Below are 13,567 nucleotides of genomic sequence, written 5' to 3' on the forward strand. Positions count from 1 at the left end.
AGAGATACAACTATGATATAGACAACTATATATACAACTATAGATATAGATAGACAGACAAAGAAATCAATGTCGAATAAGTTATCCACTTTATATTAATATGTATCATAAAAAATGTTTAGTTTAGGGAAGTAAATTAAGTATATAGAGAGTGGGTTGAAGAAAAATATGTTCTTGATATATCAGAAGGCAGAATAGGGGATTAACTAGTGGACAAATATATGCAGAAATTGCAGCTTTATTGCCATATCCTAAGAAACATCTTTGCATTTACTCTGCCCACCCCTTCACACCCCACACACACATATTGAGTTAACCCTACTTTTGTGGCAACTCTCTTTGACAGACATTCCTGCTGCTGACGCTGCTCTCGATGATGTGCTGCGCCACGTACCAAGTGCTGCGCATAGTGTTGAAGCTTCTCCTGCTGCTGTTGGCCGCTGGCAGCTACATGGCGTGCTCCTCGTATTTATATGTGAGCAGCAGGCAAATCAGCGCTCAGCTGGCGTAAGTATGCCTCCACTCTCCCTCTCTCTCTCCCTCTCTCCGTCTATCCCGGTCTTTTCTCTTGCTGAAAACGAATTATGCTGTAATGTAATTTAGTGCAAGTTCCTCTTGGCCCTGCTGGAATGTTGCAAGTGCATTTGCAGCAGCCGCAAACTGCATTAAAATTGTATTTAGCACTTGGCTTCATTTATCAGGGCATCCGAATGCCAGCTGGCACTTGGCATTTTCAACTGCATTAACAACATTCCTTTCCCCATTTCCCTTTTTCGTCGACTGCGCCTTGGCATTTCACTTTAATGGACTGGAATAACTTGGTCTACTGCTGCCTCCGTCTGCCGTCTTTCGACTTGTTTGACTGAACAGCAATGAGGAAGCCCTGCTGCGCTATATAATTGACTCAATCTTCCTATTTGCATTTATGCTCGCCCTGATCTTCCACAGCCATCAAACGGAGGCCACCTACCGCTTGGACTTTATCTGGAAACTGCAGGCAACGGGTGAGTGATACGCGGATATAATAGAGCATTTTAGATGGAAAGTTTTTCGGTACTGAGGGAGTTAACAGAGTGATAAAGTGAATCAAATAATTTCTGATTTTTCAAAAATAACCCAGACTAAATCGTTATCATAACTGTAAATAGTAACTGTAAAAGCTTTACATTAAAATATTCTTGAACTTTTATTTCACTCTTAAATGGCTTAGGAAATTGCCTCATAATTCATTAGAGCTTAGGCTGCTTATTTATAAATTTTTGTTTGCAACTAATTAGCAAATGCGAGTGCGGACCTATATATATCAAATATGACTGACTGACTGACTGACGACCTTCTGTCTGTCTGACAGCAACAACAACAACAACAACAACAGCAGCCAGAGCTCTGTCCCTGGCCCATACAACGATTCTCGATGAGATTCGCTGATGCCAATGCTTTGCTGCTCATCTTTTGCGTTTCCATTTACGCTGTTGTTCAACAAGCTTTTCATTAGTATTAGAGCACACACACACACACATATACAAGCACCCACACACGCAGTCTAATACACTTGAACAATCACACTCGTGTTTGCCTGACGCCGGAGCTTATGCAGCGCTTTTTTACGCTTCTCGTTTTGTTGCCTTGTCTGCTAAATATATGAAATAAATTGGAGTATATTGGGATTTGCCATTGGTATATGTATATATGTATATATGCCTATGTGAGAGGTACTTTAGGGACGATATTCCACTGTATTGATCGCTGCATAGGCTGGAAATGGGGGAGTTAGGGAAGAGGTATTTTGGAACGACCTTTTCTGGACAGTCCGAGAAATTCAGAGATCCATTATTAATGGGAAGTAAACAGAATATGGTGATGAATAACTATATATTTTTCGACTTTTTATGAATGAGATTATAATAAGTGTAGATTATAGATTAACTCTATTTTTCCATCTGTACATCAGACTGCCGTCTGAGATTAGCTTTAAGACTTCTCTTCAATATATTGCTAATTAGCTTTGTAGGGTATATGCTAGTCGTGCCCAGCCGACTGCTCTGAGTATTTATTTTTTCTCTCATTTCTTAGCTGTTCGCTTTCCGCTTCGGTTAACTGATAAACTGATATTTCAATTTCACGCTCCTGTTTTTTTTTTTTTGCTGCTCTTCTCTGGTTCCCTTTTCGCTTCGTTCTTATTTTTTCTTTACACATTTCTTGTTTGTTTGTTTCTTTGTTCATCTGTGGAGCGCAGAGGAGAAGGAGGACATGGAGCATTTGCAGGCTTATAATCGGAAACTGCTCGAAAATATTTTGCCCGTGCATGTCGCCGAGCATTTTCTGAGCCGCGAGAAGCACCTCGACGTGAGTATTAAAACATTTGATATATGTATGTGTATGAATATGTGTATTACTGTAAATATTACTGTGTAAGCTATACGTCTCTCTGTGTGTGTGTGTGTGTGTGTGTGTGTATTTGGTTGCTGGCAATTTGCGACGTATTTAAAAAGCTTGAAAACTTTTGTGCCTAGTAACAAGGGCAGCTGCAGAGCCACAGCCAGAGTCGCGCAGCGCTGGAAGGTGGACGTTTGTTAAGCATGCCAGCATCCAACTGAGCTCCAGTCTCCTTGCTTATCTGCGCCGTCTCCTGCTCCCAGCTGCCCCATATGCCCGCTGGCCGCGTCGGTTTATATATGTACATACATATATAAGTATATAATATATAAATGCTGCGGCTTGCAACGCTTCAATGCGTAACGGGCACACGCATCGGCGGTGGGGGCGTGGCGTGGTGGAGGCGGCGGCCATTGGACCTACTTGCCACATTAAGTGTGCAATCAACAACTTTTAACCAAATCACATGAGCAGCCACACATTTTGGAACCGCCGACGTGTGGTCTTCGGCTTTTGCCTCTGTGTGTGTGAGAGTGTGTGTGTGTGTTTGTGTGTGTGTGTGTGAGCTCTGGACCAAAGTTGACCGCGTTTGCTTCAAGGCTAACACAAAATTTGAACGCCGTCGCATTAACGAAACGCTTTAAGAGAACTCAAATGCGAATAAATACAGAAATTAAGGCAATTAGACGTTCTAAGAGAGCTATAGAAATAGCTTATATGAAATGGTTTATAAACGAATATTAAAATATTGCAAACATCGATTCTAAGACGCAACGCCAGCGATATGCCTATCTGGCTGAATTTTAAAACAAGGACGATAGGGATCATGATAGATGATAGTTGAAATGGAATTAGAAAAGCAAGAAGAAAATTCTAAGAGCATCACAAAGCAAATTTCCAATGAAAATAGTTACCTATCTATCTAGAAGCTCATCGGCCGATAGGAAAGCAACAAGATTGGTACTACGAGACGCTCTCTAGGCAAATATATAACATGTACGCTTCCACGATATCCCAGCATATCTTAAGTAATTTCCCTTTGCTTACCTATAGAAGATGATATGGAGAATGTTATAATACAGCTTCTAAACTTTCTATATGTGCTACAAGAATAAATGGCCAGTGATATAATAGATGCATGGCTTATGAAAAAATGTTGTATACATGCACAGATATTCTCTAATGGAAGACTTGTATCCATTTAATATACATTTCCGTCTTTCAACTTGCGATGCTCAGGACTTGTATCACGAGCAATGCGATTCCGTGTGCATACTCTTTGCCAGCATACCGAACTTCTCCGAGTTCTACGTGGAGCTGGAGGGCAACAACGAGGGCGTCGAGTGCCTGCGTCTGCTGAACGAAATCATTGCGGACTTTGACGAGCTGCTGAGCGAGGAGCGTTTCCGGTGAGTGGGCGAGCGAGGGGCATCCTGCAGCAGTTAACGCACAGAGAACTAACATGGATTGTCGCTTTGCAGTTGCATAGAGAAAATCAAGAGCACCGGCGCCACCTACATGGCTGCCTCTGGGCTGACGGCCAACACCTGCGACCGGGTGAACTTCAGCCATGTGACCGCCATGGCCGACTACGCGCTGCAGCTCTTCGACAAGATTGAGGAGGTCAACATGCACTCGTTCAACAACTTTCGCATGCGCATAGGTGAGCTGGAGCGACGTCTTTATGGGAATGCCCGAAACTTTAGCGAATTCAATTTTCTTTCACTTCCCCCCCGCGCAGGCATTAACATTGGACCCGTGGTGGCTGGTGTGATTGGCGCCTGCAAGCCGCAATATGATATTTGGGGCAATGCCGTGAACGTGGCCTCCCGCATGGACTCGACGGGTCTGGTCGATCACATACAGGTGAGTTGAACGGACTTTGCTCTTGTCAGTTTACAACCAGACGAATGTCCCTGGTGAGGGGATAGACAAGACAGAGACGAGAGGAGACGTTACTAGAGTTGGGAACTTCAACTTATTAACACAACTTTTAACGGCAATGGCTATCATCATTATAGGCCAACATTGAAATGTGATTTCTCAATCAAAAGTTCAGTCCCCATAGCTCAAATTGATTGTGTTTAATGTTGAGCGATTGATTGGGTCGCAGTTGTTTGCGTGGGCTGAACTAATGAAAGGTCAGCCCTCACCTGGGGTTGTTTTGCGCTTTATCAGATTTCTGGTCCATTCAAATGTCACTTGAAATAAATACATATGTGTGTGGGTGCATGCTGGACTGGTTAGATACCCTGCAAAGGGCTTTGTATATGTAGAAATAGAAATTAAATTTGGTTTTACAATGCAATGAAATTTGTGTGGATTTCGCTAAACTTAAAACGTAACAAATTTTCAGTCTAAGAGATATCTCTTATATATCTTGAGCTGTGTTGAGCTGGGTTAGGTGGAGATGGGAGGAGTCTTAGGTCACAAAAGGAGCGCGTGGCTATCTTTCATCGGGCGTTGCTTTTTCTTGTGTCGAGTTTCCAAGCCAGCCAAATGTCACTTTAAATAAATGAGGCTGGTGTTGAGCCTAGATTGATGAGCTAAATAAATACCCTGTAATTGATTGGAAAATTAGAGAATTTTTATAGTTAAAGAACTGTTATGTTCATCATATGATTTAAACGACTTAAAGATGACAATTGATCCAATTCTGAATTATTTTGAGCTGTTGCTAATGAGTTGATAGACCCTAAAAAAAATGCTTTGGCACTATGTAATAATTTTCATTATTTAATTAATATATTACAATAATGCATTTGCTCTCTTAAGTCAACAATAATCTATTTACCTAATCATATAATGGTGTAGGGTATACCGGGAGAGCTGGGTATGCGTTGCCAGACCGCTCTAATCAATAGCTGGCTAAGAGTTTGCCGAAATGGGCAACAGGCTGCTCCAGACACACACAGACACACACACACCCACACGCACACAGACTCACACACATATTGCGTATACGCCATGTGCGCCTCATACAATTTTCATGGGAATTAGAAAGTGCCCACGCACTGAAACTTAAACACACACTAACACACACACATACAGACATATATGCACACTAGCCTAAATAAATATATAAACACACACACACACAGACACACAGCTGCTGTATTTGATTTTATTTGCCGTGCGTCGTCGATAAAAGCGAAGCGCACGAAAATTTGCAAAGAGAAATAAATTATTAAGCGGGACAAGGGATAAGATAAGATGGTGGGAGACGGACAGACAGGGCTGGGAGCGGGGCTATATCAGAGTGTTATCATGAAATATTGAGCACAGGTTGTGCCACTGATTGTGTGTGTGTGTGTGTGTGTTGCTGCTGCTGCACGCTTTGCCAATGAACTTGTCACTTGGAATTTATTTTATTATCTCTCTTCAACTCTCCCACTCCCTCTCTCTCCCCCTCTCCCTCTCCCTCTTGCTTCACCTCTTTTATTTGCGGCTGCACGTTTGGACTCCCAAATGAAATCAACACCTGCGCCCAGGTGACCCAGGAGATGCAGCAGCTGCTCGAGTGCCGGGGCTACGAGCTCACCTGCCGCGGCAGCGTCAACGTCAAGGGCAAGGGCTCGATGATAACCTATTTTCTGAAGGGTAAGGCGCAGCAGCCCGCCACGGTCCCCGCGGTCCCCATGGGCGGGGCAGAGGAGAAGCCGGCAGCGGAAGCAAACAAGACGCCAGCAGTTGAAGGCGTGGCTGCGGCCACAGTGGAGCCGCCCGGCGAGGCGGATGTGGACGAAGATGACGAGGAGGACGACATCGACCTGAACTCGAATATGCAAAACTTGACGGCGCAGCGGCGGAAATCTCTGTGCCGACAGCACAACATCTCCTCCTCGTTCGGCACCACCGTCAGCTCCACGGGCATCACGCCCAGCATCTCGAACAGCTCCAGCGTGGTGACGATTGGCGCTTTGCCGGCGCTGCTGCGCAATGCGAATCAGGCGAATGCCGACAGCTGTGCCACGCCCACAGCGCCCAGGACACTGGTGGCGGAGCTCAAGGAGGAGATCGCGCGGGACGAGAAGAGCGCGCTGAAGGACTCCATCGAGAACCTGGAGATCCTGCTGAAGAACAACATCAGCCTCTCGGATCTGAGCAACAAGCAGCAGCAGAACCTGCGCAGCGAGGGCAGCTGCAGCAGCTCGACGACAACGACGCTGCGCAAGCGGGACACCATCGTCAGCTTCCATGTGACGGAGACGCTGACCACGACAGCCTCCTATATGCAGCAGCAGCAGCGCAAGCGGCGCTCGGTGAGCACGATGGCTACCAGCTGCACCACCAACTGCAGCAGCACCATCACCACCCGGCTGCTGTCCAACGAGAGCCAGAGCTCGGCGCACACGGCGCCTGGCACGCTGGAGAGTGACGAGGCAGCTGGCGATGACAGTGGCGCTGGAGCGGATGCAGCCCGGGGCCAGCCGTTGGACTGGCAGCCGCGCATAGCTTTCCTCGAGCCGAATCGCAGTCCCATCAAGACATCCCAGTCGATGAGTCCCATTGGCCTGGCCACCGAGGTGTTTGTGCTGCCCAACAGCCGCAGCATGATCCTTATCAGCAGCAGCAGCGCTGGCAGCAGCCCAGGAGCAGGAGTTGGAGGCGGCGTTGGATTGACAGCAGCAGCAGCAGGAGGCACCAGTCCGCGACCAGGGCTGCTGCAGCAGATCAGTACGTAAATAGGTTGATGGCCAAGCTAAATGTAAATATGTATAAAAGGCAGTCGAATCGAGGAAGGGGACAGAGTTGCCAGATCGTCGAGTTGCTAGCAGAGTAAGTAGCAAGGAGTATAAATTGGTTTTAAATAGCTAGAAGAGCTTGATGTCATGCGCCAAGAGTCAGGCATTGTAGAGTGACAGCGTTGCCAGATCGGCAAGCTGTTCGAAGAGTAAATGCTTTAGAGAGTGATACGCGATGCTTTAAGGCAGAGGCAGTCGTTTATCACTGAGTTGCTAGAAGATCAGATGACCTCGAGAGCTGATGGCATATCCCATCAGGCTGGCATAGAGAGTGACAGCATTGCCAGATAGTCAGATGGTATAGAAAGAATACTTTAAAGTTAAAAAGCTAAGAGCTGCTTAGTTATGCATGCTCCAGCAGTAATTCCCCCTCAAACAACCTAACATCTAAAGGCATATCCGACTAGACTAAACGGCGTTGCCACATAGTCAGTCATCCGCTTAGAGTTGTGTGCTCCAGCAGTGTTGATACCCTTGATCCCAACTATTTCTATTGATCTCGCATTTGTTGTTTGTTCCTTTGAGCAGCCTAGCCTGAACCAGGCATATCCGACTAGGCTGCGTACCCTGCATATCACAGCAAAATAAACGAATTTCGAACCGAAAAACAAGCTGTTGCCATAGACTAGAGTTATGTATAGTTAAATAAGGGAGCACTATGACCAGGTTCCTATATAAATATATATATATAAATGTATACTATTTGTAGTTGTTATTAGAGCAACTGTACTCAATTTACAGGGTATACAAATGCAACAGTTTCTAAGCTTTGTTACCATTAAATGTGTCGACACTATCGAGAAATGTGACTCGAGTCAATTTGTAGGATCTAAAGGAGAGATGGAGATGGAAGATGTTGAAAGTGTGTTTCATAATATGATTAGAGGGTATACAAAAAGTATTAAGAAGTGTTGATTGGAAATGAAACTTCTTTAAAGAACTATATACTAACCAAAGCTCAAATTGTTAAAACGCTTTACGTGTACGTTAGACTTATATATGTACGTGTGTGTGTGAGAGAGACTGTGTGTGTGTGGGTGAGTGAGTGTTTGTGTGTGTGTGTCTCAATGTTGCTGAAGGAACAACACTTAATTTTAAAGCTAAACTCTATGTATTATATAAACGAATACCTAAAACTAAACTAAACCAAAGAGCAAATATATAAAACCGAAAATCAATTCTCGCTGTGATTTCTATTATAAATGTATAGATTATTTTATAGACTTGTGTTACATAGTTTTAGCTTTAAAACAAAGAAAAACTCTAAAGCAAAACACAAAATGTTCGAAATTGTAATTGAGAAAACATTTTTCTTCGACTTGAAACTATAATTTAACTAAGTTTTTCTACAAAGCTGTTCTACTATATATATACATATACATATATATATGTAGTACATATATAAAACATATATCAGAGTACAATTTGTGTCAATTTAAGTGGAAATGTTAAATGTTCAACGTAGCTCGCAGTTTGATTCATTTCCAATTCAAACTCCAACTCCAGATTCAGATTCAAATTCAATGTTAATTACTGTAAATGTGTGTCGCAATAAAATTGTTGTTAATAAAAAAAGCATTACTTAGCATTTATTATGCAAATTGATAAACGTATTTACAGCAAAGCAAAAATGAGGACAAATTTCTGCCTAGATCTTGCGCGCGCGTCGCCAGAGGAAGTAGTAGCCCAGCACGTGGAAGCCAAAGTAGATGCCGACTATGGCCAAGAGATTGCGATAGAGATTCGATTCCTCGAAGCTGTACTTATCCAGCACGTCCTGGCCGGTGTGGAAGCAGGGCAAGTCGGCGCTCTCGCCAAAGCAGGCTGTAAGAGAGCAAGGCAGAGAATGAGAATGGGAGCAGGCTAGTGTTAGTGTAAGCAGGTGACTCACTTATGTTCTCCACGCCCGACCATTGGGCAATCGTCATGGCCTCGTTCGCATACAGCATCCAGGATATAAACTGCGTCCAATAGAATGCCGCAGGCAGCGAGCTGTAAGAGAGGAAAGGTAAAGATAAGAGTTAGACTTGAGATACCCTGCAATCCCCTTGTCCAACTATTAGGGATTGTTCCAAATAATAAACCTCAGCTATAGAGATCTAATCGCCCTCGAGCTATGCTCAAATCATCTCAATATTCAATCATTATCCTTATCCAGTATACGCCTCGTAGATGGGTAAACGTGACCATATAGAGCAGCCTACATACTTGCCTGTCCTTCTGCACCCCATCAAGCACTTAATTATATCGAATCTTCTTCCCTATGACACACACAGGCAGAGCAACATGATACCGCTCCCCTCCAAGAGGGGGTGATACCAGACAAAGCAAAAAAAGGTCTCTCCGTTTGAAACTGTTCGCGTTACCTAATTTTGATGAAGATGCCCGACGTAATCATGATAATGTAATCAAGTGGCACCAGATACGCCATCGCCAGCGGCACCGAGTTGAAGGCCGTGGAGAAGAAGCAACCACAGGCGGTGGCCACATTCATCACCAGGACAACGCAAATGGCCGTGATGCTGAAGGCGTAGAACGTGGCTCGCAAACCCGTTAGCCAATAGCAGATGACGACGAACAGCAGCGGCTCGATAATCATGCCGGGCAACTGCAAACAAAGAACCATCAGCTAATGATGATGATGATGATGGCCTGCACGGGCAGCTTACCATGGCCAAAATGTTCGCGACGTAGTACTGCGCGGTGCTGTATAGGCCGGAGCGGGTTTCACGCATGAAGAGCGGAAAGCCCTGGGGGAAGACGTTGAGCACGGAGTACATGGGATGGTAAGTGTTCTCCGATATCATGATGAAGAGTGTGCCCTGCAAGCAGACGAATGAGATGCAGTGCAGCAAATACAGCTGGAACTGGATTTGAACCCACCTGCACCGCCTGCACGCCCAGCTGCGTGAGCTCCGTGGTGCCCGCGAAGCAGGCGCCGATGATGAAGGCCATGGCCATCTTTTGCAGAAAGCGCATCCATTGTATGGTGGGGTCGCGTAGCAGCGTCAGCGTGGCACGCAGCCAGACCACGTGGAAGCGCTTGTACCAGGCGACGCCCCTAAAGGAGTCCAGCTCCGTATCGTAAGGGAAGTTGCCCGACTGCGCCATATGAATCTCCAGGTTGACCAACATATCGCGCTGCTTGGCCGCCGAGCTGACGGCGAACTGATCGCACAGGTGCTGGGCGGAGCGCTGGGAGGCCTGCTCATAGCCCGGATCTGTGGCCAGCACGCCAATAAGGAAGTCCGCCGGATTGTACGCCTCCGGGCAGTAGTAGCCATGGTCCGCAAAGAAGCTCAGCGCATGCTGCGGCGATCCCGTGAAGGCGACGCGGCCATCCGCCAGCAGCATCACGTTGTTGAAGTTATCAAAGAGCTGAGAGCTGGGCTGCAATAGAGACGGGCAGGGGATGAGAGATGAGAGAATGGGGCTGATGCTGGCCAGTGGTTACCTGGTGAATGGTGCACAGGATGGTGGTGCCCTTCTGGGCCAGCTCGTGTAGCGTGGCCACCAGCTGCTGAGCACTGTAGGAATCGAGTCCCGTGGTGGGCTCATCGCAGAAGAGAATGACCGGATTGTTGAGCAGCTCGACGGCAAAGGCCAGGCGCTTGCGCTCCCCGCCAGACAACACCTTCTCATCGTCGCCGCTGCCAATGCGCGTGTGGGAGGCGGACAGCAGCCCCGTGCGCTCCAGCAGCTCTTTGATGATTAGGCGACGTTCTTCGCTGGAAACGCGACGGTCCAAGCGCAGATGGGCCTGCAGTCAAGAGAAGCTATATGAGTAGGTCAAGGGAATTATCGCATGAAGCTCGCTCGCACCATAAAGTTGAGATGCTCGAGCACAGTGAGTGCGCCTATGAAGAGATCATCCTGGTAGACGTAGCCGCTGATGCGATGCATGAAGGGACCAACGCGCCGCCCATTGATAAGTATATCACCTTGAACCACAGTGCCAGCTAAAGGGAAGTAGTTCAAGCAGCGAGAGCTAGTGGGTGCTTATCTTATCGGCGCAGATAACTCACCTGGCTGCCTATAGCCCAGTGTTGACATTAGCGTCGTCTTGCCCGAGCCACTGTGAAAGAGAGAGTCGAGAGATGGGGCGAGATGAGATGGGATGGGATGAGATGAGGCGTGATGCCTGATGCGTAGCCATTAAGTGCGGCGCGAAAATAAAACTATTTTGTAGCCACTAAGCCCCGCGCTTATCAGTCAAAGATTAAGGCGCTAGCCATAACCCAGTTAGAGGAATTTTTTGTCTGCGCTCCGCTCCACCGCAACGAGCATATATCGATTACAGTTAGGTGCGCTGAAGCGCAGCTTGAACTCGTCTCACCTGGCGCCCATCAGAGCCATCAGCGAACCGGGCTGCACCGCCCCCGTCGAGTTGTTGATGATGCGCTTCATGCCACGCCCCGAGCCAACATTCGTGTAAACGCACAAATCCCTCCACACGAGCGTCGCCCCCTGCTCCACCGGCGACCATTTGCTGTAGCTACGCAGCGGCAGGCTGCGCTCTGAACTGTTGCGCTTGGAGAGCTTCGGCGTGGTGTCCAGACTGGGATTATCACTGGAGCTGCCGTTGGCGTGCCCAATACGCACCACCTGCAGCTCGTGCTGCTCCTGCTGCCTGCCGTCCGTATCTGACATCTCTTTTATCTCGCCTCTATTGTTCACAGCGTCCGCAGCTCACGACGTGAATCGTTCGACAGCTGCTTCTCAACTGAACTCAAGCAGGTCGCTCTGCTACAGTCTGGCCATTGCGCCTACAGTCTGCACTCGTGAGTGTGGCTAGCCGCAGTTGATCTTTGTCAGGGTTAGCGCGGCTGGGCGTGGCAGCGGCAGCGGCAGCGACAAAATAAGCTGCAGCTCAGGTTACCTCCAGGCCTTGGGAAGCCCAACAAGCCGTCATCCAGACAGGCGCTCAACCAGCAAAGGGGAAGAAACGGCGCATAGCAAATGCAGCGAAAATTGTTGGAAAATTAAAGAAAATTGCAATAAATTTTTTTGCTCAGCACTGAAAGAAATCATACACGGATTTGAGTTTCATTTCTTACAAAAAAGAAATATTATCAGTTTCATTAAGCTTGCACTTTTTTGGTACACCCTAATAATCTGTTGATTCAGTCATCTGCTGAACATATCAACAAAAATTTGATGCACAAGTTTCCATAGTACCTCAGCTTAATAAAAATAATAAAATTTCGCCTCGGTAAACTTGTTGAACGCATCCACCAAAAACGCATTTTAATAGCTTACCAAATGTATTATTTTTGGGTCCACCCTAAATACCACAACATTTAAGTTTATTAAAAACCCAACTGCTGAACGCAGCCACAAAATCGGAATTTTTAAGTTGTTATAATTGTGCACTTTTTGGGTCCAGCCTAAAACCTGGATTTTTACATCTCAATAAATTTCCCGCTATGCCCGAAAGTATGCTATAAAAATTAGTGTATGTCGAAAGTTTTCTGCTGCCGCCCAAAAGTATGCCACACTACAATTATACCGATTATTAATAAATGCGGCCGCCCAAAAGTATGTTACGGCATTTAATCGCCCGACATTGCCAGTGGGTGCACGAAAGTATGCTATGCAATAAAATCAATCAGTAAGCACGAGCGCACTCAATCAACAATTTAATTTTTGACAGGTTTAAGCGCTAACCGGCAATCATATATTTATTTAATTCATTTTTCTAAAAACTTAATTACAAAAATATATCAATTTTATTTTCCAAAATGTGGCAGGTATGGTAACTGTTGTCGTAGGTCAACTGGCTATTATCCTCACATCTTGTTAATGATTAATGATGCTTCTGGAAGTATAAGAACATATAAATTTATTAATTTCGTGCTAGACTTTACAAAGTATAAAGTATTAAATGCTTCTGCTAGTGATTTAAGACTTTTAAAAAGTTTTTCTACTACTTTTTTCCATGAGTTAACAGCGCAGCCGCAGCCGCATTTCAGTTCGATAAGACATTTCTGTTATGCTAGGCCTACTGTTAAAAGAGTCAATGTTTTTCTGTTAAGGGTCAAGTCTGTAATGCTTAAAGCTCGTTTTGTTATTTAAACACTTGCAGTAGCACACAAAGACTCAATTGGACCTCTGCTGTGTATATGTATATGTGTGTAAGTGGCTATCTTCTCTTTTATTAATGTTTGCTTTAATTGTTTAAAGAGATCAAATTTAATGATAAAGAAAAGCAAATGGACACAAAACCCCCTTCCTTAATAAGCTGAGAGATCCATAGGTATATAGAAAAATTATGCCATAACATATTTTATTTGTTTGATTGAGGCCATAGTATTAAGTTTCCATCAACAGAACGTAGACTATAAATACTCTAATTCCAGCTGCTGACACTTGAAAATTTGAAAATTCGAATAACGAAATGTACTCTGTTTACAACCAAGACAATCATAAACATAGACATAAATATA

General features: G+C 45.4%; 3 protein-coding genes across 15 annotated transcripts in view; 1 reads left to right on the forward strand and 2 right to left on the reverse strand.

The window, feature by feature from the left end:
* Positions 1–8,696, forward strand: part of LOC108612728 (uncharacterized) — a 75,233-nt gene extending 66,537 nt beyond the window's left edge. For all 11 annotated transcript variants that reach the window (XM_018005699.2, XM_089467568.1, XM_018005696.2 and 8 more), the window contains 7 exons: positions 347–507; positions 871–1,004; positions 2,237–2,346; positions 3,616–3,785; positions 3,858–4,039; positions 4,118–4,242; positions 5,868–8,696. In XM_018005699.2, the coding sequence (XP_017861188.1) occupies positions 347–507; positions 871–1,004; positions 2,237–2,346; positions 3,616–3,785; positions 3,858–4,039; positions 4,118–4,242; positions 5,868–7,061 (2,076 nt within the window). In that variant the 3' untranslated portion in view covers positions 7,062–8,696. The remainder of the gene's footprint in view (positions 1–346; positions 508–870; positions 1,005–2,236; positions 2,347–3,615; positions 3,786–3,857; positions 4,040–4,117; positions 4,243–5,867) is intronic.
* On the reverse strand, positions 8,679–11,859 carry st (ATP-binding cassette transporter scarlet). The gene is made up of 9 exons (XM_018005714.2): positions 11,458–11,859; positions 11,147–11,196; positions 10,944–11,080; positions 10,576–10,881; positions 10,005–10,511; positions 9,791–9,943; positions 9,488–9,729; positions 9,013–9,113; positions 8,679–8,945 (listed from the first exon to the last, which is right to left on the reverse strand). Exons 1-9 carry the CDS (start codon positions 11,769–11,771, stop codon positions 8,770–8,772), a joined length of 1,986 nt encoding a protein of 661 aa, XP_017861203.1. The 5' UTR covers positions 11,772–11,859; the 3' UTR covers positions 8,679–8,769.
* Positions 11,860–12,784: 925 nt separating this feature from the next.
* Positions 12,785–13,567, reverse strand: part of LOC108612731 (elongation factor-like GTPase 1) — an 89,837-nt gene continuing 89,054 nt past the window's right edge. For all 3 annotated transcript variants that reach the window (XR_016269842.1, XR_016269841.1, XM_018005705.2), the window contains one exon: positions 12,785–12,939. The gene's annotated coding sequence lies outside the window, so the exon portion shown is untranslated. The remainder of the gene's footprint in view (positions 12,940–13,567) is intronic.

Source organism: Drosophila arizonae, chromosome 4 (assembly GCF_054131065.1).
Source record: "Drosophila arizonae isolate 15081-1271.41 chromosome 4, UAZ_ARI_1.0, whole genome shotgun sequence".
In the NCBI taxonomy this organism is placed as follows: Eukaryota; Metazoa; Arthropoda; class Insecta; order Diptera; family Drosophilidae; genus Drosophila; species Drosophila arizonae.

What these genes read in the sequence shown, in the direction of transcription:
- st (XM_018005714.2), bottom strand. Translation starts at nt 11,771, where the DNA reads ATGTCAGATACGGACGGCAGGCAGCAGGAGCAGCACGAGCTGCAGGTG. An exon ending in ATGGCTCTGATGGGCGCCAG is followed by an intron (nt 11,197 to 11,457) that starts GTGAGACGAGTT and finishes TCTCTTTCACAG; the next exon opens with TGGCTCGGGCAAGACGACGC. An exon ending in ACTGGGCTATAGGCAGCCAG is followed by an intron (nt 11,081 to 11,146) that starts GTGAGTTATCTG and finishes ACTTCCCTTTAG; the next exon opens with CTGGCACTGTGGTTCAAGGT.